Raw genomic sequence first — 23,877 nt, 5'->3', positions numbered from 1 at the left:
TGTATTATGCCCTTCCTCCATGGGCCATGGCACAACTACTGGTCATTTCCTTCTGCAGCAGAGGAGATGGGCAAGTGGAGGACAGCCAGGGTCTAACTGTCCCTCTGCATACCCACTTTGCAAGGTGTCAGGGCAAGAGCCTGTTACCTGCAGGGTTAAACTAGGGGCATGAGCCTTTGGAAGCAGAGGGGCCAGGAAGCAGTGGGCAATGGAGGCGGCCACCTAGGAGTTACTGACAGATGGAAGAGGTGGAGAGGAGAGGCAAGGCTAGGGGCTGGGCAGCGGGTGCGGGGCAGCAGCGATGGAGCATGGGAGCGAGCGGCTAGGCTGGGGCGCAGGCTAGGGCCCCTTGCCCTGCTGGACTGGCAGAACTGGGCAGGAGAGGCCGCCGGGAGGGAGGTTGACCACTAGAGGCCGCTCTCAGCCCCTCCCGCGTACTGTCGCTCGCCTCCCTTCCGGTGTCTCTCTGTCCGCTGCCGGGGCCTCCGTCTCTCTTCCGGTTCCGCTGTCTCCCCCTGTCCTGGTTGCAGCCATGGCCGCCGCCGCGTCGCCCCTGTCCCCCGAGGAGCTGCTGCTGCCCAGGGGCGGCCCGGGCAAGGCGGAGGAGCTGGCGGAGGAGCTGGAGGAGGACGACGAGGTGCCGGGTTGCGGGGCAGGGAGCGGGCGGGGGGGAAGGCGCGGGCTCCATGTGCGAGGCTGGGGTGACCCCTGGGCGTGGGGGGCGCAGGGCAGGGGCCGTTCCCAGCGGCATCTCACGGGTCTGACTCTGAGCCTCTCCTCCCGCAGCTGGACGAGACCCTGAGCGAGCGGCTCTGGGGCCTGACCGAGATGTTCCCGGAGCGCGTCCGCACCGCGGCGGGAGCTACCTTCGATTTGTCCCTCTCGGTGGCCCAGAGAATGTACCGGTGAGAAGGCGGCGCCGGGGGCGTGGCTGGGCCTGGCTGTCCCGGGCGGGGGTGGGTTGTCGGGGCCGCGTGGCTTTTTTTTTTCAAGTCAGGGTTGGTTATTGGCCGACCAGATACCGCGCTGCCGGTGCTGCGTTCCCTGCCCCTGGTTGTTGGGTTTGTGTGCGAGCGTCAGTGGGCAGCGCAGATTGTGCTGAAGGTGTGTGTAGTAACGCTATACGTCCTGCTAAAGCATACAGCAGAGTATGGGAGCCAGGACTGGAATAGCAAAGGCGACTACAGATTAGGTTCAGGTGCTTTGGCAGAGCTACGTTGAGTGTGCAAGTCTGGAATATCAAAAATTAGTCCAAATCAGGATTGAGGTACCCAGGCAGAGCTGTATGGGAGTTTTTCTTGGTCCTCCCTTTGTAGAGGCAGAAGGGGAACAGGGGTCTGTTCCATACAAAAGGGGAAGGGAAATCAAGATTTTTCTGTCATGATTATTTTTTCTCTCTAGATTCTCCAGGGCAGCTCTGTGGATTGGGACTACCTCCTTCATGATCCTCGTTCTTCCTGTTGTATTTGAAACTGAGAAACTGCAGATGGAGCAACAGCAGCAGCTGCAGCAGCGACAGGTGAGCCTGAAACCTCAAGACCCTTTCTCCATTGCAGTCCATGAACACAAGCTAATACTCTTTGGTTGCCTTGCAACACAGAGATTAGCAGACGATGATGGGGTTTTGGAGACATGATAAATCTTGTCTTGCTTGAGTCACCAGGATTCCCCCCCTTCTTTTTCTAATACCAGCAGTTTCAAACTCATTTAGCAGAGAGGAGAGGGCTTGATTTCATGTTTAATTATGGTCCATGGGCCAGGGCATAAATTCAGGGTGGCATATTATCCTCAATCCACAGCACAAATCTCACCAATGTCAGTGGGAGGTTCACACAGAGATCAAAGAGGCAATACAGCCTTTATGTAGTAACTAAAGTTTTTATTCATTTTTTTTATTCCTAGCAACTCTCTCCCCTCAAGGCTGCACTCGCACCCACTACCCCATTCCATCTGCTAGAGTTACTTTGGCATGTTATCACTGGATTTTTACAGTGGCTACTTCAATCAGATTAAAAGGGGGAAGGAGAATTCATCACTCTGACTCATTGTTCCAAGCTCTCTGCAGAGTCAGGCAGCTGACATGGCATTGTTTATATTTAGTTTGTATGTGGAATGTGCTCTTTGCAGCAGTGAGGGCTAAAAGCTGATTTGGGATGGGGGCAATGTTCCCTCTCATTTTTTACATCCATGTGCGGAATTAATTTTGTTATGTGCACCAATATAGAGGTGATGTATGGTGGGGGTGGGTCCGAGGAGTTTGGAATGTGGGAGGAGGCTGTGGGGTGGGGGGCAAAGGGCTCTGGCTGGAGATGTGGGCCCTGGAGTGGAGCCAGGGAGGAGGGGCTTGGGGTGCACGACTCCCCCACCCCTCTCTCGCCACAGCAGCCCGGGGCTGGGCAAGAGAGCCTCTCCCCACTGCATGCCTGCATAGACCTTGATAGCCTGCTGCGCAGCCACACAGCTTAGAGGGAACTTGGGCTGCGGTGTGGGGGAAGAGCTCTTAAATCAGTGGTGGGCAACCTGTGGCCTTTCAGGGTAATCCACTGGTGAGCCACGAAACTGTTTACATTGACTGTCCGCAGGCACAGCAGCCCGCAGCTCCCAGTGGCTGTGATTCGCTGTTCCCAGCCAATGGGAGCTATGGGAAGCGGCATGGGCCGCAGGGATGTACTGGCTTCCACTTCCCACAGCTCCCATTGGCTGGGAACTGCGGGCAGCCGTGTCTGCGGACGGTCAATGTAAACACTATCTCTTGGTCTGCCAGTGGATTACCCTGATGCGCTGCGTGCGGCCTGTAGATTGCTCACCACTGGCTTAGATTCTGCACAACCTGAGTATATCATGCAGCCATCAAATACATCATAGGCCTGATACAGCTCATGGGCCACATGTTTGATACCCCTAAGAGTACTGGGGTGAGATGTCTTATTTTCCCTTTGCTATCTGAATAAGTCTACAGCAGTTAGCTGCCATAGCAGAGGGGGGATGGTATTGCAAAATGACAGGAGTATTGCACTCTCAGCCCTGCAGAGTGAGATAAGAATGGCCATACTGGGCCAGACCAATGGTCCATCTAGCCCAGAATCCTGTCTTCCGACAGTGGCCAATGCCAGATGCTTTGGAGGGAATAAACAGAACACGGCAATTATTCAGTGGTCCATCCTCTGTTGTCCCAATTATACTTTTGCCCTTCACAACATCCCCTGGCAACGATTTCCACAGATTGACTGTGTGTTGTGTGAAGTACTTCCTTTTGTTTTAAGCCTGCTGCCTATTAATTGCATTAGGTGACCACTGATTTTTGGGTTATGTGAAGTGGTAAATAACATTTCCTTAGTCACTCTCTCCTCACTGTTCATGATTTTATAGACTTCTATTGTATTTCCCCTTAGTTGTCTTGTTTCCAAGTTGAACAGTCCCAATCTTTTTAATCTCTCCACATAACATTGTTAGCTTTTTTTGGTCTGCTGCTGCACTCATTGAGTGCATGTTTTCAGAGAACTATTCATGACTCCAAGACCTTTCTTGAATGGTAACAGTTAATTTAGTCCCTATCAGTTTGTATGTATAGTTGAGATTGTTTTCCAATATGCATTACTTTGCATTTATCAACATTGAATTTCATCTACCATTTTGCTGCCCAGTCACAAATGTGGAGCCCTTATTATTGGAGGTGCTAAACCTCCTCCTTACTGGAACTGTGGGGGCAGGGAGGGAGGGATGCTATGCTGTTTTCAATCTTTATAGTTAATTTGAATAGTTTTTTTAAACCAGTATCATCTCTTGCAGATTCTCTTAGGACCCACTACAGGGCTGTCTGGCAGTATGCCAGGGGCCCTGCCTCCACTTTCTGGAAAGATCTAACTTCCAAAAGCTGCTTCAGATCCATATCACATCGAGAGACCTCAACATTGATTCATTTGAACTGTTGGTTTGTCAGAGTGGGCACCCCCACTCCCTTTTTTTTTTTTTTTAAACTTTGGGACACTGACCTATCCATAATGGGGCAAAATCCCCTCTCCTGGACCTTTTTTTTTTGATGGGCTTCTCCCTGTAGCTTCCCCTCCAGATGTCACAAGTTTTTCCTTTTATTCAATCAGTCCATGCAGCGAGCAATGAGAGACTTTAAAGTGAAGAGCTCCTGCTGTGGACTCCTTACCTTAGGCCACAAGTTAGGTTCTGGCCAGTTTGTTCAGTAAATTCTGCAATCAAAAGAAAATCCTGTATTTCTCCTGGCTAAATCAAGGCCAGAAGAGGCCACCGATAGAAAGGAAGGTGTGTATTTACCAAGAGGCAGAGTAGTAAGTTTCATCGGAGTTCTGTGGGGAAAACTTGTTTTCAAATATTTTCCTTGCAATTTCTTTTGTTGGAGGAGGAAAGGAGAGCACATTTGGTTAAAGACTGTGCCTGGGTTGATTCTGTTTGCATCATAAAACTACATTTCGGAAATCAGCTGCATACCTTTTTTGTATTAACTATTAAATAAATTCAACCCAAACATGGTGTATTTAGTAGACATCCCTTGTCCTGCCCAGATACTAATGGAAAATTAGAGTAGATGTTACAGCTTTGCACCCAGATGGGTGGTTATCCTCTAGTTTTATGTACACAGTGTTAGCTGTGATGGGGTGGGAGATAAGATGGTTCCACCTTAAGCTTAGATAGGTAAGACGTTTTGGATAACTTAGCAATGTCTCAGGAGTGGTATCCTAGGGTTACCTATAGTCAACTAGATGGTTCCATATCAGAGCTCAGAAGGTGGTGTCTCCCAAGAAGGCCACAACTTCATAACAAAGAACAATTTATTTTTTCCTTTACATACCATGTTACAGAACAATTCAGCTGAACACACAAGTGACAGGACACTTTATAGGGAGATTTTTCCATTTTTAATATTTGGTTAAACAAAATACATCTCTGTAAACAAACCCAAGACAAGGCTATAACAAAACCAAAACAAGCAAGAAAACAAACACGGGCTTCCCCACTCCTAAGCAGTGGGATTAGTCTGTTTCCCCTCCCTCTGTCACTACAGCACTAGTCCCCAGGGATGTGATCATACAGTTTCCCTTTTCCTGAGCAGCTGGATCACACCCTTTCCCTGGGGGTTAAGCAGTGACATTAGATACAAATATAGGGAGGCAGCCCTACAATGTTTTTAAAACATCTTTGCATATTGTGCACTGATCCATTGGCTTGCGGCTTCCATGCAAACAGGGTCTCTCCAAAGTGCGATTTTAATCAGCATAGAAAATTCTTTTGCTGTTGATTTTTTTCCCTTCCCTTTTAGAAAATGGCTTCAAGTCATAAGCAGAATTCCTGCTTGTGATGTGTTTAAAATTTCTGCCAGCTGGTTTTGGTCATTGGAATGTGGTGGTAAGAAGGAAGTAGGGTTCTTGTAGAAATAGACACATTGGGTTTGGACTGTAGAACGTGCAGAAGAGCCACTGCCAATGTGTTGTCAGGAGGCTGCAGCATGGTGACTGTAGGATGGTCCAGGGTTGACCACACCACCACTCTTGTCCTGTTGCCACATGGCCTCTGTTTTCTGTTGCAAAGGGAAGGCTTTGGTGGTTTGTAAGTTTAGCTTCAGACAGTTGCTTACCCAGGGTGGTTTCCATCACTGTTCTACACTTGCTGTTATAACTGGGCGGACAGCATGTGCATTAGGAAATGAGACAAACAGTCGTAACATAGCTTGACCAGGAAGTGTCAATAGTAGTGTGAAATTCATCCCAAACTCACCCTTTCCTCTTTCTGCTGTGGAAGGAATGATTAAACTACACCCAGCGGCACAGAAAAAAAAACAGTGAAAGATTCCTACTGGAGTCTCCCTGTCTCTTAGTCACTTTTCTCTGCAGGAGGGAACAGAGGGTGAGGTGATTAAGCAGTCAGGAATGTCTGTCAGCCAAAACCAAAGTACTAGATTCAGCTACCATGCTAGACAATCTGCCCTTATCATCAGGAAGACTCTCTCATGAACCCTGTACACATCTCTTCCAGTAACTGCTAATGACGACAGGAGGCAGAGAAATCTAGAATTGCAATGCCTCTTTGATTTTGCTTTGTGTAACTCCTAGTTTTTTTGTAGAAGAGTTTCTCCACCCTGTTTCTTCCTGTCTCATGGCCATGGCTAGTCTTCCACAGAGGAGGAAAATAAGAGGGAAAGACTCCCTCTTTCCTCTTAAACACCTTCAGTTTTATTCCCTTCTCTGCAATCGGCTCCTGAACTAACAAGTGCACATACAGGAACAATTAAGATGTTATATACCACACCAACGAAAACCTCCGGTGGCCTCTCCCCCTCCAGATGTGATGCTTCTGATCCAGCCTAAACTTGTTACCACTTCTACTCCCTAATCAGCCTGCCCTATCCAAAGAAGCATCTAAGCAATCTGCATAACAAACATCCCTAAAAATATTAGAGAAGAATCCCCCAACCTACCCCAAGAGTTTCTTTAAAGATAGGTTGTCCCTAACCCTTGGCACAAACCCTCACTAAACAGGAGATTCTACAGAGCACCATACCATTGCTAGTGTTCGACAGTTTCCTGAGAGTCCCCCATGATTTGCAAATGTATCCAGAATAGTTTGCTTTGGGGGTAGAGACTGTTTCAGAGAGGAGGCAGAATGCTTGACCCCTTCCATCCAAAGTAGTTTTGTTAAGTCTGAAGGGAGTAGTGTCCAGCCACAATTAGTCTTTAAGATACTGGGGTATGGGGAAGAATCAGCAGAGTGTTCCAAACACCCTATCCCCAAAGCCTATTTTAAAGAGCACTATGCAAGGTAATCAGCTTAAAAGCATAGAGCTCACTCTCCTCTCCTCATTAAAAAGTGACTGGCTTCCTTCCTCATCCATTCTGGCCCCCACAATACCCTATGCCACTGTCCTATTGCACCATCAATACAGAAAGAAAAGAGACCAATGAAAGGAAGTTCCAGAGGAAAAGAACTAGGGCACCCATTATCCAGGTCAGAGGACATCAGGGGACTGGAGCTGTAGTGAGAAAGGACAGGGCAAATCCAGGTCACATGTCAGCTCTCCAGCTCTGATGTGCTTCCACCTCCTCTGGCACCACCAGCAGAAGTTCACAGTTCTTTCCTCTCAGCTGGTGTTTCAAAAATTTCCTGTGGAAAGGAGAAGAAGGGCAAAAGTGAGGTGAAACAACAACAAAATCCAGAATAAGCAGTATTGGCGCTGCAAAGCCCTTTAGGAGTAAAAAGACTTATTAAATAAGCAGATGTGACAAAATACATAGGAAGATAATAGGTGAAGAGGTTATTTTTTACAATCACTTTTCTGACAACTACATATTAAAATTCTAACTAGATCCATACACCACGTGGCAGGTTGTTTCAGAACCACAGGGGCATAGCCTTAACTTCATTATTAGAGTTCACAAAAAAATCGTGCCCATTCTCCAGGGTCACGCACACCTATTCTTGTGAATTGGCAAGATGTAGCGTGACTGAAATAAACTGACGACTTTGGGTTTCAGAGATCAGCAATCTCATCAATTTCAAAGCACTTTCCCCCTCCCCCCTCCCAAGGTGGGGTGACTGGGAAGAAACAGAAGGATGACATGGTAAACCTAGTGACACAGAATGATTACTTGGCAGCCTATGAACTGGGAACTGATGCATTTTTTCAGCCTCTCTGACTCAGTGATTTATCCAGTAGCAAAGAGAGAAGGACTTAAATAATATGAAAATTAAAATTTCCTTTATATATTTTGCCAACAAGTTTTCCAAAATGTTATACACAGGAATCATTCACTTAATGCTCAAATGCAACAGTTTTGAGACTGAAACTGTAACCATTTCAAACCAGCAGTATTAAGCAGCAATCATAGGAGTGAATGAATTCTCTACTGGAAGTTACACACATGGAATTTTAGGTTGTTAGGATGTCATTTAATTCACTAATTCTTGATTGGCACGACCAGCTCCACAGACATTGGTAGAGCACAGTTCCCCGAACTGGAATCAATTTGTCTGGGGCATCAAGGCTAATCATTATGGTTTTCGGCATGTGAGGAGCAAATGCCACAAATCTTCATTGACCATGAACGGTAAGAACCACAATTTTACACTCTAATGTGAAAGACGTGGAAAATTTAGCACAAACACAGAAGTGCCACCTGCATCTCAGAAAGAACAGGAAAATGGGCAGAGGAATTCATTAGCCACTGTAGAAACTGTTTAAGGAAAAAAAGCTGCATTTTTCAAATTAAATCCACTCTCTGTTGGACACACACAATAATGGAACCCTATCAAGTGCTCCCCATCTAAAGAAACATGATGGAGCATGGTGGGTCGGTCCATTATAGGTGTCACCACAGATTAACCATCTGGGAATCTACAATCATCATGGTGACAAAACCAGCAGCATTAGGAAGGAAGCCCAGGCTCTCCTGAACTTTGAAGTCTCCTATTAGCTAAATTGTTTTCTTAGCTTCACAGAAATGAGACTCATGGGGTAAGATCCAGGAGGGGCATATGAATTTCATTCCCATTCTTCAGTCTTTGCTATCAGAATTCATGCCACTCTACAGTGGCAGTAAAGCATGAACTGTATTGTACCAGACACTAGGTGTTAAAGGCAGATCCTTAATCTGTAATGGGGCTAGGAGTAGGGGATTAGGATGGAATAAGACTCACCTGAGCTCACTTTCACCTCCAATCCACTCTGGCATCTTGAGTTTGGAGTCAAGATTGTAGTAGGTGCCTCCCACCTCCCGGACGCAGATCCAGTGCTGTCGTTTAAGGGGGAGCTTCAGGGGACCCCAGCAGAGGCTGGAGGGCAGATTCATGATGAAGCCCATCACATTTGAGAGGGCAATGACATTAACATCCCTGGGCAAGCAGAGAGAGCAGAGATGGTATTCAGTTATTTCTCCTACTTCCTCTGTTATAAACCCTAGCACGAGGCAGCTATCTCCCAAACTATAGCAAGTAAAAGGTAGTTCTCAGTACCTGCGCTTGTCCCACCAAACTGCTTCATAGCCTTTGGTCTGAAGCGCTGCCATGATGACATTCACATCGTAGTTCCCGTTTCCCAGCATGCTCTTCTTGTGTGGTGTCACCATGGTGTTGGGAGACAGTCTGTGAACACAAAGTGAAAGAATACTGTTGCAGGAGTTCATTGTATCCATCTCCCATCTCACACATCCATATTCCAGTAAGAAGTGGCACTGGTTGTTGTACCTGTATCCCATTCAGTTTTAATACAAAGTTCAGCTGAAACATGATGATTCAATGGGAAGGTTGTGCAATCCAGTTTATTATACATCCTCACTGTTCAAAATCCCAATCGGACAACTGGCAGAGCCTGGCATCTTCAATGTGAACTAGTCTGTTCTCTCTTACCCAACAGGCAGAGAAATTGACAAGGTATTGGTTCAGCCCTGACTCAAAAGAAAAAGGGTAATGTCATTCAGATGGGAAGCCTCCAAAGAGTACCGGTATTGACTGGGTCTGACCCTACTAAACTCATAAGAAAGGATGAGTTCACAGCACCCCAGAGCAGTTTGGCTGCTGGTATGTTTTCATGTTTGCCAAGGAAGAAGTACTCATGTATATAAAATCCATTACTGTGGCATCTGAGAACCTATTAAAACAAGCACCACTAGATGGACCAACTGTCAATGCTATTACAGTAATAGCTCAACGGCTAAGCTTGCTGGTGAGTAAATCTCTTTTTGCTGCCATTTAAACATTCACTCAGAAACTTGCCTAGACATTATTATTTGTTTGACAGCACCTCAACAGCAGCTAGGTGCTGTACAAACAAACAAACAAAAAAGACACCCTGCCCCAGAGAGCCTACATTCTAGTAAACAGTGCCCACATTTATATGAGAGCTGTAAGGCTACAACCACTTTTGTTCTTTCCAGAGGAGTAGAATTCAGAGAAGAAAAGGAAAGTGGGCAGGTTGTATAAATATGCGGAGGTAACACACAAACTGTTTCCTCTTTGAGAACTGCCTCTATGTATTCCTACTCATGTGTGCACCTAGCATGTGGTGTAAAACCCACAGAAAGATAGATCAGCTGACTTTAATTACACAAGGAATGCAGAGCTGCACTCCCAAAACCGAGTATGTGATCTAGATTCCAAGCTGTACAAGTACAGCTGTGTACATATACATGTAGAATTCCAGGTAGCTGTCCTACAGATTTATAAAACAGAATCGTTATGGAAGTATGACACTGATGTGCAATAGCCTTAATGGAACGAGCCCCAAGACCGTAAGGTACTGTCATCCTGGCTAATCAGGTCTCAGAACACAAACTAGTCCTCTTTGACCGATGTTGTGTGGATATGCAAATAAAAGACTCTTGAAATCTAGGGTATGCAATCTAACTTCTTGTGAATAGGAATGCCAGGACATGAGTGGTCTAATTCAGATGGAAGCCTGGCCCCAAATTTTGCTATATATTTGGGATGAATATGTAGGACACATTTTGTCTCTATGGAATACAATGAAGGGGGGGTGCAACTATTAAAGCCTGCAGTTCCATAACTCTTCTTGTAGATGTGATTACAGTTACAAAGGCTGTCTTTGGTGACTGGTAAGGACTCAATGGGCAAGTCACTAGTTTTGTCACCACCAGGTTTAGATCCCATGTTCAGTAAACTCACTGGTGGGGATATATTCACCAAACCTCTAGGGAATCTAATGACATACAGTGAGATGATTGAAGACATGGAACTGTCAACTGAAGCACAGTATGCTGAAGATGGCATGTAGTTCTTCAACCTCTCCTTGCCTTCAGTTAAGTTCAGCAAGTAATCCAAGATAGATACAATGGAGGCAAAGCATGGAGACAGGTTCTTTTCCACTGCCCATATGCAAAACCTCTTCCACTTCTGAGAAAGATCTTTCAACACAAGCCCAGTCCAATAAAAACGCATCCGTGATTAAGTTTCTGTTCCTGTAGTGGAACAAAACCACCAGCACTTTTCATTGTTGACTACTAATGGACAGCTTCACTTCTTGATCAGTATGTTAATTATGGTCCATTTTGAAGACTACTCATGATAATATTGTAGTCTGATTTAAGATTGGAAAAGAAAAGGTGTTATAGTCAAAGAAAGTTATATGGGTGAGCCGGATACCATTCTCATGGAACCGACTGCTGCTCCTCAGAAGAGTAGCTATGGGGAAAAAGAAAGGTTTCAGAGTAGCAGCCGTGTTAGTCTGTATCCCCAAAAAGAACAGGAGTACTTGTGACACCTTAGAGACTAAGGGCTAGTCTACACTTACCAGCCGGGTCAACGCGGTGAGTTTGACTTCTCGGAGTTTGAACTATCGCGTCTAATCAGGACGCGATAGTTCGAACTCCGGAAGCGCCGGGGTCGACTCCGGTACTCCACCACTGCAAAAGGCGGTGGCGGAGTCGACCTTGGAGCCGCGGACTTCGATTCCGCGGCGTCTGGACGGGTGAGTAGTTCGAACTAGGGTACTTCGAATTCAGCTACGCTATTCACTTAGCTGAACTTGCGTATCCTAGTTCGACCCCCGCTCTTAGTGTAGACCTGCCCTTACAAGCTTATTTGAGCACAAGCTTTCATGGGCTACAGCCCACTTCATCAGATATGAAGTGGGCTGTAGCCCATTAAATCTTACGCTCAAATAAGCTTGTTAGTCTCCAAGGTGCCACAAGTACTCCTGTTCTTTTTGTGGGGAAAAACACCTCCCTGCTCATTGATACAGAATACTGCTATTGTGTTGTCAGCATAGGGGGACTACACAAACCTTGATCAATGGCAGAAAGGACTTTAGGTCACGTCCCCTGGCATGAAGTTCCAGAACATTTATTTACGAGGGGTTTGGCTTCTCACATATTCCAGACTATCAGATTCTGGTAATGGACCTCCAACCCAAATTAGATTAATCTGGGATGACTACTATAGATAGAGATGGGGGTTCCCTTTAGTATATTGGTGGAGTTAAGTGACTTTCAGAGTAATATTCACAAGCGCTCCCATGAAAATGTAGGAAAAGCATAAAATACTTTGATTTTTATGATAAAATTCATAAACCCTATTGACAGGGTTATTTCTTTTCATATTTAAACAAAAAACTCCATATTTAAAAGTTATCCAAAACTGCTGCAGAATTTGCACCACAGATCACAGGGACCTAGCTGCAGAATTTAGATCCAGCTTGCCAGAGTATACAGGACCATGTCTGTGTGAAAATATAGAGGCAATAATATTTCATTCATAAATGAACACCAAGAGTCACTCATTTGATCACAGAAGAGCACGGGAAGTAGACATAGGCTCTAACTTGCAGCTGTTTTGAAGTTTTTGGACAGATCATCAATTTTTTTTTTCCATTTTACCCATTTTTCAGTCCTCTCCTACCCTCCTCACTCTCAGGCCAACCATATGACCACAATGCAAACAAAGTATGTTGATGGGAATAATTTACCTTTAAAAAACACAGGAAGGGAGAAATTTGGGAAACACTAGGAAAGAGTATTGGGGAGGGAGAGATAATTACAGCTGGCCTATTACATAAGGGCATCAGCAACTGAGTCCTTGCACCCCAAAGTGGCAGACTGAACAATACGAGGGACAGGAAACGGTGGTGTTGGAGGGAGGGGTTTCCATCATTAATATAGGAGATTTGTGTGACAGAACAGAAAAGATGCCATGTCAAGCCTTCAACAGTGTCAGATTCTGAACAGCCTCCCTCTCCCCCTTGCCACTCACACAAAGGGTATTTCAGATACTCATCCCTGCAATAAAGTGCAAAAAGGGAACTAACAATGCCAGTGCAGGGTGCTCCCTACCTCTGGAAAATCTCTTGCAGTGTTTCCCGGGTGAAGGCGTTGCTGTCCTGGAAGACATTATTGAGGGCATGGAGAGCACACAGCTCCCTACGCTGTTTCTCGTGGTAAATACGCAGTGGTGCCAGCTGTGGTGGCTCAGGAGACTCCAATTTGGTTTTGTCACCTTTCCATGGCACGCAACTCATTTTTTCATAGGGTAGTTGTGGGAGGATAGTGAGAAACAGAGGAGTCTGAAGTTTCTCCCCCCCCTGCAATCAAAACAAGAGCCCACTGATCCCTTCTTTTATAGGCAAATCCTGCTTCCAGCTGGCAAACCCTCTTGTGCTTCAGTTTGTATAGTAAGTAATTGCTTGCAAAAATCACGTAGGAATCTGTAACATTTTTTCCCTCCCCCCTTCCTCCCCCACCCCATAAAAAGTTGCTGTTGGGGTATTTCCTTCCCTCTGTCTCCTCCCCCAAAAATATCAAAATAAGATTTAAATCCACTTAGCATCAGGATACCAGCTGGAATTTATCACATCGCTCCTTTTCTTCCATCTCCTTTGGTCTGTAGCGCGGCTAAAAAGGACCCAGATCAGGCTGGGAAGAAATGCCCACCCCCGGGAAGCCAAACTAGGTAAGATGAGGCCAGTCACAGAGACCGTTTGCAGGAGCCTCGGGGGCGTCTCAGCTGCCTTTCTCCATCCCTTTGGGAGTGGCTGTGTCCTGAAAAGCAGATGCCAAGGGCTGGGGAGGGAAGCGGCCTCTCGCAAGGCGTGAGCTCCTCGCCAAGTCCTGCCACGCTCCTAAGCAGGGAAGAGAAGCCCCGATTAGCCCGTCAGAAAAAGCAGTGGCACAAAGCGCATCAGGTTCCCGGGGGCGTGGGGGGGAGCCCACTCGAGGCATTTCTACCCCGACCCCCCCGGAGAGCAGGGAGCGGGCAGCCCCCACCCTCTGGTGCCAAGTGCCAGGGCGCCCCCCACCAGCGCGGCCTGCGGGGCGGAGGCACCGTGTGGCCGGGGAGCGCTCGCCCCGCGCGGGGGGCAGCAGCGGGGCAGGGCCCGTTCCGTTCCCCCGGGGGCGGGGGTGGGGGGCGCTCCCCACATGAGGGCGAAGCCCGAGGAGAGCCGGGGCACGGCGGGACCGGGCGGCTCCCCAGGGCGGGGGCTGGTCGCGCCCGGCGAGGCGATGCGGCGGCCGCGGTGTCCCCCTCCCGGGGAGCCCCCTACTCACCGCCCCGACCTCCCCGGAGCAACAGCCACCCCCAGGTGTCCCCGCGCACGCGCGCGGCCAACCCGCCCCGCGTAAGGCGCGTCCTCTGGCCCTGCCCCGCACACGCTTACGTAGCCGGAACGCTCAGGGCGCCGTTCCATGCGAGTGGTGACGTCACTGCCATCGGCTCGCCTCCTGTCGGGCAGCTGTAGCGAGCGCTGAGCTGGCTCCTCGCGGCCAGGGAGCAGGAGCGTGCGCGGTGCCCTGCCAGCGCACAGAGCCCGCAGCCTGGCCATGGGTTAATCACCCCCTACATCAGCCTGTGTTGCTTGGTGCCCTGCTAGTGTATCGACCCTGCAGGCCACAGTGGATTACGCAGCCCTTGTATTGGCCTGTCCCTCTGCACCGTGCCTCGCCACTGCACAGAGTTTGAGCTGCAGCCCGGGCAGGAGCTGGACTCTCAGCACTACCATGTAACAGCTCCTGTAGCCATGCTTGGTGTTTTGGGTTTGCACCGAGACTACAGCCTATGGATAGCTCAGAGACCCCCTTGCTCTAGCTCCCACAGTCTTCACACTGTTCTGGGATTGCATCCATTGGAGGCTCAAAGCAAGAATATTTTGTGAGGCACGCCCCATACACAATGCCATAATAAAAAGTGAATAGGGGGCTCCCTTTTGCTTCTTGGGGCCTAAATGCTTAGTCTAATTATGCCTAGTGCCAGCTCTGGATTGCGTATAGAATCATAGAATATTAGGGTTGGAAGAGACCTCAGGAGGTCATCTCGTCCAATCCCCTGCTCAAAGCAGGACCAACACCAACTAAACCATATTGCAGCTTTCTAACTCTGACCCTTTTTGTTTCCTCCTTTTGCACATTCCTCCCTTCATATGTGATGTAACTAACATGCAATAACTAATACTTTCTACTGTGGTAAAGAATCGTAAAGAAGAGTGTGAGTAATTTGTTGTTGCTGGGTTGCAGTTTTCTTTATTTTTAAATTAAACCAGTGTCTGGAATGTTGCAAGCACAGTGCTGGCAGGGAGCTGATATCTGAATGACATGCTTAACCCTTTGGATACCTCTGGATTTACAGTGGGAACATCTTAAACTGGCAAACACACAATCTGCATATATGGCTCAGCCCTAACCTGGAGCTACTTCTCTGGGGTGTGACAGAAGTTTGGTTTCCATAGGGATATACTAGATCAGATCCAGTGATTTATCTAGTTTGATATCCTGTTAATGACATTACAATCTGGGAGCATTATAATTCTGTTGAGAAGTTAATGATAGAAGGTAAGGTGGTGTCATTTGATTTGTAAAAATCTACAAAATCATTATTTCAATGGTGTCACCCTGTGCAGCATAGCAAAGGAGACTCAATCCCTGCCTTCACCACACATTCTCAGCTCCAGGCCCTCTGGGTGGAGGAAATGTTGATAGTATAATGTTGTTGGAAGTGGGCTGAGTTGGGTATCATTTGAAACCCTTTCTCCCATGAACACAATGGTACCAAACATGACAAACCCATGTATTTATACCTGCTCCTGTATTTTCCACTTCATGCATCTGATGAAGTGGTTCTAGCCCACGAAAACTTATGCCCAAATAAATTTGTTCGTCTCTAAGGTGCCACAAAGACTCCTTGTTTTTTTTTAAACAGTGTTTTTTAATTATACTTTAACACAAGTATGTCATACATGCAGCCCTCACATAATTAAACTGTGACCATCAACTGACGGTATTGTGTTATTAGTTAATGCTCAGAATATGATAGCTGATTGATTTTTTTAATGTTACAGATTACTGTGCATGGAAGGAGTGCTTCAACTTGATTTGCCATCATCAGCAAAAAAAGAAAGGTTCTATGGTATTGATTATCAGCTCTGTTTATTACACCAAAAGAGTTGTAATGAGGCACTAGTTATGATGTCCGCATGCAGCCAGAAGTTACTGGAATCCATCCACAAACGTATGCACAAAGTTACATAACGTATATTACATAACATAATGATAATCCCAAAGTAATTTATTACAAAATCTGTGTTTTTTCTTTGGTCTTGATCATTTTTAGGCATCAATGGAGAGACAAAGAGTACTGACTAGTGGCTGAATCTTTGGAGAATACTAATGTAGAGGACCTGGGGCCATGGTGAGGACTGTGGGGCCATGGTGAGGAAGCACAGAATAGGTGGGGGATGGACAGAGTGAGGCACATGGGGCTGCTGGAAGGTCATATAGTCTAGTGTTCAGAAAGGCTTGTGAGAGGGACAGATTGGGGCGGGGGCTACTGAGGTGACAGCCAGGGGCTGAATGGGAGTAGGGGTGCAGGGACACAGGGAAGCCAGGGGGTCAAGGACACATGAGAACAGAAGGGAGGAAGGTGTCTGAGTGAGAGTGCAGGAGGGTGGGAGTGGCTGAGTGGGAATGCAGGGACACATGGGGACAGGGGGGAGGGGAGGTGCAGGGATTCATGGGGACAGGGGAACAGGGGTGGCTGAGTGGGGGTGCAGGGACACATGAGGGAGTGGGGTGCATGGACATATGGGGACAGGGGCAGATGTGCCTGACTGAATGAGAGCGGCTAGGGGTCAGCCAGAGTCTGTGTGGGGGAGGCTCCCCAACTCCCTAACAATCCCTCCCCCACTCCCCAAAAAACTTGTTCCATATTTCTCCCACCCACACCCAACAACCCTTCAGGTTCACTCCCAGACTCCTTCCCACCAATTACTTCCTGCAGAGATAAAGGAAGAAGGAGTCACACATCAGGGTCCAAATGGGGCTCCGGGTGATCACTACTTCCCACCACCCAACACAGGTGTAACGAGGTTAAGTGGTGTCCGTATAAAGAAATGAAAACTACTGATTATTCCTCAAGAAAGGCTTTTAATTACTTATCTTTTAATGACTTACGGCTATAAATGCAAAACAGACAGAATAGGAAAAGAAAAATTAAAGACCAGTTATCCTGATGAGCTATGCCTAAAGGCCTAGCCCATCGAACCCACATAGGAATCTGTTTTTTGGTTGCAGTGTCTCTTAACCACAAGTTCCAAAGGTGGTTTCAATAAGCTGTACCCGGGGGCATGACCTATTATACCATATAGGAGTCAACATAAAATGTTGTCTGGTTGTAGGTATCTTTTGACCACAAGTTGCAGCTTAATTTTGCAAAGCTTGCTCTTTAAAGATAATTTTGCAAAGCTCATTTTATAAAGCTTCCAGAAGTTTTAGGCCTAACACTGGCAATACTGTTGTTCATCTTAAGCTTGACAACACTCTTGCTCAAATTAATCATACTTCCCTCTCCCTCAGCTCCTTTGTTACCCCTGACTTCCCCAAGCCTTTGCACTGCTTCTGAGGTGTGCGGGAAATACGTTTCTGTATTATAGTTTAAATGCATTATTATTCAAAGTTCTGTATTAATATGCCTAGTAAGGAATCTCTTTGTCGAGAAACATTTCCTGAATATTTTTGTTGTCTGTATTGTTATAGCCATACTTGCTGACAGGTATTTTGAAATAAATTACTAAAATAATTGCAACTGGCATGATTATAGTGTGTTATTTAGACAAATAAAATATTGTGTGCAGAATTTTTGTTTGGTGCAGAATTCCCCCAGGAGTAAATACAGTATTCATAAGAAGCTGATCAGTATGCTTACAAATAGGCCAGACGATGGGGAACCATCTCATCCTAGCATGCTCCAGCCTGATCAGGTAGGGTCTAACAAAGAACCCTCAAAATCACAACTCTTTTATATAGGGTGACCATATAGAAAGTGTGAAAAATCGGGACAAGGGGTGGAGGGTAATAGGCACCTATATAAGAAAAAGTCCCAAATATCAGGACTGCCCCTATAAAATCGGGACATCTGGTCACCCTACTTTATACCCTTTAACTAACAAATGATGTCAGAGCCAGTTACCACTTTAGCTAACAAATCAATTCAGGACAGTTCCCCTCTTTATTTCCAATTTTACAATCTCTTTTCTCCCCAAGGTCTTTTCTCCTTATCTCTTCCCCTCCTGCCTGCTGACCAACAGCTTTTTTGTCACACCTCAGTTCCCATAGGTTTTACTTTTAAGATAATACTAATGTGTGGTGAGAATGTCCATGCTGGTTCCTTTCACAAGCACCAGCTAACCCCCCACTCTGCCCCAGGCCCTGCATCCATCCGATCCCAACCCGCCACCCCCACCCCATCTCTTCCTACCCCTGCTCCACCCCAGGCCATATTCCCACCCTACCTCTTCTCCCAAGCCTCCACCCCTGCCCCACCTCTTCCTGCCCCGTTCCGCCCCCTCCCCCGAGCATACCTCATCCCCCAAGTGCATCCCCCTCCTCCTCTTCCCCCCCCCCAGCACCTCCTGCATGCAACAGAACAGCTGATCACAGTGGGCTGGTGTCATAAACAGTTAGTTAAGGGTTACGGTTTTTTTCTACCTGTAAAGGGTTAACAAGCAGTACCTGCGGACACCTGACCAGAGGACCAATCAGGGACAAGATAATTCCAAATCCCTGTGGAGGGAAGTTTTTTTTCCTGTTCTTTGTTTTTTTTGGAGAGTCTCTCTTGGGAGTTGAGGGAGTCCAGACATCTTAATCAAGTCCTCCCAGGTTTCTGCAATAAATTCTTCTATTCAAGTTAGTGAGTATTAGCAAGGAACTAGTATTCTTATACTTTTATTTCTGTATTTGCAATTCTGTGTTTTGCTATAGAATTTCTTTAATTCTGTACTGTATTGCTTTTACTGAGAAAGAAGGGAGGGGGAATTCTCTCCAGAGATTGATAAGTTTAGACCCTGTGTATTGTTCCATCTTGGTTACAGAGACAGTGACTTTCTTTTTATTCTTTAATCAATCTTTTCTTTGGACTTGGTTAATTCCTTCTCTTGTGGAAATTCAGGGGAAGGGGAGGGAGGAAAAGTGAGTTCCTCCTAAGGTTGATTCACAGAGTTGAATCGGTGTGTATCTCTCCTAAGCACTAGGAGAGGGGAGGAGGGAAATGGGTTGTTTCCCTTTGTGTTTGATTCAAGGAGTTTGACTCAAGGTATCTCTCTCCTAGAAGAAGGGAGGGGGAAGGAAGCAGGGGAGAATGGTTTATTTCTCCTAGGTGTAAGAACTCCATGGATTTGGGGCTCTTGGGATCCCCAAGGATTTTGGGGGAAGGACTGTGTCCCAATACACGTACATTATTGGGTGGTGGCAGCTTTTACCAGATCTAAACTAGGATTTTAGTTTAGGGAAACCAATGCAGGTCCCCATTTTGGAACCCAACAGCTCTAAGTGGGGGTGAGACCTATGACAGCTGGAGACAGTAGGAGGGAGGGGGAGGACTTATTTGGCCAGGCTGCAGGCGGATGGGAGGCACTGGGGGGGCAGGAGTTGGCTGCCGGTGGGTGCTAAGCTCCCACTAATCTTTTTCCGTGGGTTGCTCCCAGACAGGATATAGAGCCTTTCACCCCCTCCCAGGTCACTCATTCCATTACAATCCCAAACTAGACATGATTTCAAAATGTTACCATACAATGGCTGCTCAGTATCCTAATATGCAGTGTTAGGGATTTCAGTCCAATTACTAGTGAAACAGGACTGAAAACCAATACTACATTTAGCAATAATGTATTCCCCATGTTGGCAGTCTCAGCTCAGTCTCAGACTAAATGAGCTACTGAAAATAAATCTCTTTTTACACAATCATAGGACTGGAAAGGACCTCGAGAGGTCATCTACTGTAGTCCCCTGTACTCATGGCAAGACTAAGTATTATCTAGAGACAATCCCTGACAGGTGTTTGTCTAACCTGCTCTTAAAAATCTCCAGTGATGGAGATTCCACAACCTCCCTAGGCAATTTATTCCAGTGCTTAACTACCCTGACAGAAAGTTTTTCCTAATGTCCAACCTAAACCACCCTTGTTGCAATTTAAGCCCATTGCGTCTTGTCCTATCGTCAGAGTTTAACGAGAACAATTTACCTCCCTTCTCCTTTTATAATCTTTAATGTACTGCAAAACTGTTATCAGGTCCCCTCTCAGTCTTCTCTTTTCTAAATGAAACAAACCCATTTTTTTCAATCTTCCCTCATAGGTCATGTTTTCTAGACCTTTAATCATTTTTGTTGCTCTCCTCTGGATTTTCTCCAATTTGTCCACATCTTTCCTGAAATGTGGTGCCCAGAACTGGGCACAATACTCCATCTGAGGCCTAATCAGTGCAGAGTAGAGCGGAAGAATTACTTCTTGTGTCTTGCTTACAACACTCCTGCTAATACACCCCAGAATGATGTTTGCTTTTTTTGGCAACAGTTTTACACTGTTGACTCATATTTAGCTTGTGATCTACTATGACCTCCAGATCCTCTTCCGCAGTAATCATTCCTAGGCAATCATTTCCCATTTTGTATGTGTGCAACTGATTGTTCCTTCCTAAGTGAAGTACTTTTCATTTGTCCTTATCAAATTTCATCCTATTTACTTCTGACTGTTTCTCCAGTTTGTCCAGATCATTTTGAATTTTAATCCTATCCTCAAAGCACTTGCAACCCTCCCAACTTGGTATTGTCTGCAAACTTTATAAGTGAACTCTCTATGCCATTATTTAAGTCATTGATGAAGATATTGAACAGAACTGGACCCAGAACTGATCCCTGTGGAACCCCACTTGATATGCCCTTCTAGCTTGACTGTAAACCACTGATAACTACTCTCTGGGGACAGTTTTCCAACCAGTTATGCACCCACCTTATAGTAGCTCTATCTAATTAGTATTTCCCTACTTTGTTTATGAGTAAGTCTTGTGAGACAGTATCAAAAGCCTTACTAAAGTCAAGATATACCACATCCACTGCTTCTCTCCATCCACAAGGCTTGTTACCCTCTCAAAGAAAGCTGTTAGGTTGGTTTGACACAATTTGTTTTTGACAAAAACATGCTGACAGTAAAATAAGTAACAATCTTCAAGGTATTTTCAAACTGATTGCTTAATTATTTGCTCCATCATCTTTCCGGATACTGAAGTTAAGATGATTGGTCTGTAATTCCCCTGGTTGTCCTTATTTCCCTTTTTATAGATTGGCACTATATTTGCCCTTTTCCAGTCCTCTGGCAATCTCTCCTGTCTTCCATGACTTTTGGAAGATAATTGGTAATGGCTTAGCTATCTTCTCAGTCAGTTCCTTGAGTATTCTAGGATGTATTTAATCAGGCCCTGGTGACCTGAAGACATCTAACTTTTCTAAGTCATTTTTAACTTGTTCTTTCCCTATTTTAGCCTCTGATCCTACCTCATTTTCATTGGCATTCACTATGTTAGACGTCCAATCACTACTAACCTTTTTGGTGAAAACTGAAACAAAAAAGTCATTTAGCACTTCTGCTATTTCCACATTTTCAGTTATTGTTTCCCTCCTCCCCCCCTTGAGTAATGGGCCTACCCTGTCCTTGGTCTTCCTCTTAATTCTAACGTATTTGTAGAATGTTTTCTTGAAGTCGGGAGGATGTCTGTTTCAAAGAATGAGATAAGAGAAGGTTTCTAAAAGGAGGGCCTCTTACTGATAGGGGTGACTACAGATGGTTTTCTCTCAACAAAAAGAATCTGTCTTAAAAGGAACCATAGGCACCGACTCCGTGGGTGCTCCAGCCCTGGATCACCCATGGAAAAAAATTAGTGAGTGCTTAGAACCCACCGGCAGCTAAGCTCCTTCTCTCCCACCAGCGCCTCCTGGCAGCCCCACTGATCAACTCCTCCCCCTCCTTCCCAGCACTGCCCACCCACCCTCTATGGATCAGCTGTTCTGTGGTGTGCAGGAGGTGCTGGGAGGGAGGAGGAGGAGTGGAGAAGGGGCATGCTCGAGGGAGGGGGCGGAACTGAGCAGGAAGAGGTGGTGTGGGGGTGCAGCTTGGGGGAACGGATAAGGTGGGGGCCGGGCCTGGGGCAGAGAGGATGCAAGAAGAGGTGGGGTGGGGGTTTGGGATGAGATGGGAGTGGGGCCTGGGACGGAGCGGCGGGGGTTGGGGTTTGAGCACTCCTGGCATCTGGAGGAAGCCGGCACCTGTGACAGCTGGGAAAATTGATACCCTTGTCGTGAAAGCTGCTGAATACCTAGAAACCCAGTGGAAGTCAACAAGAATTATGGGTACTCAGAAACTGACCATAAGGTTGTATTAATCAAGGTCACAGATGAACTTCTTGTTAGAGCCAGGGGTGCCCTCGGCGGCTTGCCTGCGGAGGGTCCGCTGGTCCCGCGGCTTCGGAGGACCTCCCGCAGGCACGCCTGCCTGCCGTGCTTGGGGCAGCAAAATCCCTAGAGCTGCCCCTGGTAAGAGCCCAGATTGAAACATAGGAATCCCTTGTTCTCAATCCCATGAGTAATCATCTAGACTACATAGGGTTTAAAATTGTCTAATCGCACAAAATCAAACATCCTTGTCCTGCCCCTTCCCTGAGGCCCTGCACCTCCCTGCCCCTTCTCACTTTATCCCCCTTCCCTCAGTGGCTTGCTCTCCTCCACCCTCACTCACTTTCACCGGGCTGAGGCAGGGGCTTGAGGTGCGGGCTCTGGGCTGGGGGGTGGGGCCAAGGGGTTCAGAATGTGGGAGGGAGCTCCGGGCTGAGCCTGGAGCAGGAGGTTGGTGTGCAAGAGGGGGTGCAGGCTCTTGGAGGGAGTTTGGGTGCAGGAGGGGGCTCAGGCTGGGGCAGGGGGTTGGGGTGCAGGAGAAGGTGAGGAGTGTGGGTTCTGGGAGGAAGTTTGGGTGCAGGAGGGGGATCAGGGTGGGGGTTAGGGTGCAGGAAGGAGTGTGGGCCCCAACTGGGCAGTGCTTACCTCAGACGGCTCCCAGAAGTGACCGACTTGTCCCTGCGGCTCCTAGGCTCAGGGGCGGCCAGGTGGCTCTGCGCACTGCCCCTGCTTGCAGGCACTGCCCCCATAGCTCCGACTGGCTGCAGTTACTGGTTAACGGGACCTGCGGAGCCAGAACTCAGAGTGGGGACAGTGCACGGAGCCTCTCTGATTGCCTCTGCACCTAGGGGCCACAGTGGCATGGTTGCTTCAGGGAGCCACGTGGAGCCAGGGCAGGTAGGGAGTCTGTCTTTGCCCCGCTGTGCCGCCAACTGGACTTTTGGCCTATTAAAATCTCCTGGATTGCTTTCAATAGCAAACGGGAGATTGAGTCTGATTCTGGGAGACTCACGGCCAATGCGGGAGGATTGGCAACCCTAAGATTACTCTATCCCTTATAACACTTAGCTATTTTCTTTGTGGGTACAAGCTGCATGATAGGGAGTTTGCAGTCAGGGCCAGCTTTAGGCCGATTCCCCCGAATCAGGCCCTGCGCCTAAGAGGGCCCCGTGCCCTAAAGAAGAGTGCCTAACTTTTTAATTTTTACTCACACAGCAGCGACTTGGGTCTTCGGCAGCACTTCGGCAGCGGGTCCTTCACTCGCTCCGGGTCGTCAGCGGCATTTCAGCGGCGGGTCCTTCAGTGCCACAGAAGACCCGGAGCGAGTGAAGGACCCGCCGCCAAAGACCTGCATTGCCGCCGGGTATTCAAATTGGGCCCCACACTTCCTAAAGCCGGCCCTGTTTGCCATGGAAACATGGGAGGTACTGTTGTCCAAAGCAAAAACTGCGGTTGATCTGGGGAATGTCACCCTTCTCAAAATTGAGGGATTTACGGCCATCAGCTTTCATAGAGGTCACAGGCTGGTCAGAGGGGGCAATGTGAAGTTTATCAACACTGGCTTTATGCTAATGAAAAGGTCTGGGACAGAGATTAGCCCTGACCTTTGTAGGTCCCCAAAATCATGGAGGTGGGAGTGGAGAAGCAGCTTAGTCAAGCTCTGACAGAGTCATTGCATCAGAATCTGGTTCCAGCAGAT

The 23,877-nt window shown here is 47.2% G+C and overlaps 2 protein-coding genes across 2 annotated transcripts; one reads left to right on the top strand and one right to left on the bottom strand.

The window, feature by feature from the left end:
- The first annotated feature begins 473 nt into the window (after positions 1–473).
- TOMM22 (translocase of outer mitochondrial membrane 22) lies at positions 474–4,498 on the top strand. Its single transcript, XM_044985203.1, has 4 exons — positions 474–637; positions 787–905; positions 1,402–1,519; positions 3,790–4,498. Exons 1-4 carry the CDS (start codon positions 533–535, stop codon positions 3,862–3,864), a joined length of 417 nt encoding a protein of 138 aa, XP_044841138.1. The 5' UTR covers positions 474–532; the 3' UTR covers positions 3,865–4,498.
- A 372-nt stretch (positions 4,499–4,870) lies between these two features.
- Positions 4,871–13,210, bottom strand: JOSD1 (Josephin domain containing 1). The gene is made up of 4 exons (XM_044985193.1): positions 12,807–13,210; positions 8,977–9,105; positions 8,662–8,856; positions 4,871–7,128 (listed from the first exon to the last, which is right to left on the bottom strand). Exons 1-4 carry the CDS (start codon positions 12,989–12,991, stop codon positions 7,029–7,031), a joined length of 609 nt encoding a protein of 202 aa, XP_044841128.1. The 5' UTR covers positions 12,992–13,210; the 3' UTR covers positions 4,871–7,028.
- Positions 13,211–23,877: the final 10,667 nt, after the last annotated feature.

The sequence above is a fragment of the Mauremys mutica genome, chromosome 1 (genome assembly GCF_020497125.1).
Source record: "Mauremys mutica isolate MM-2020 ecotype Southern chromosome 1, ASM2049712v1, whole genome shotgun sequence".
NCBI classification, from domain to species: domain Eukaryota; kingdom Metazoa; phylum Chordata; order Testudines; family Geoemydidae; genus Mauremys; species Mauremys mutica.
The sequence above is the reverse complement of the archived record's forward strand: the minus strand, read 5'-3'. Positions and strand labels throughout refer to the sequence as shown.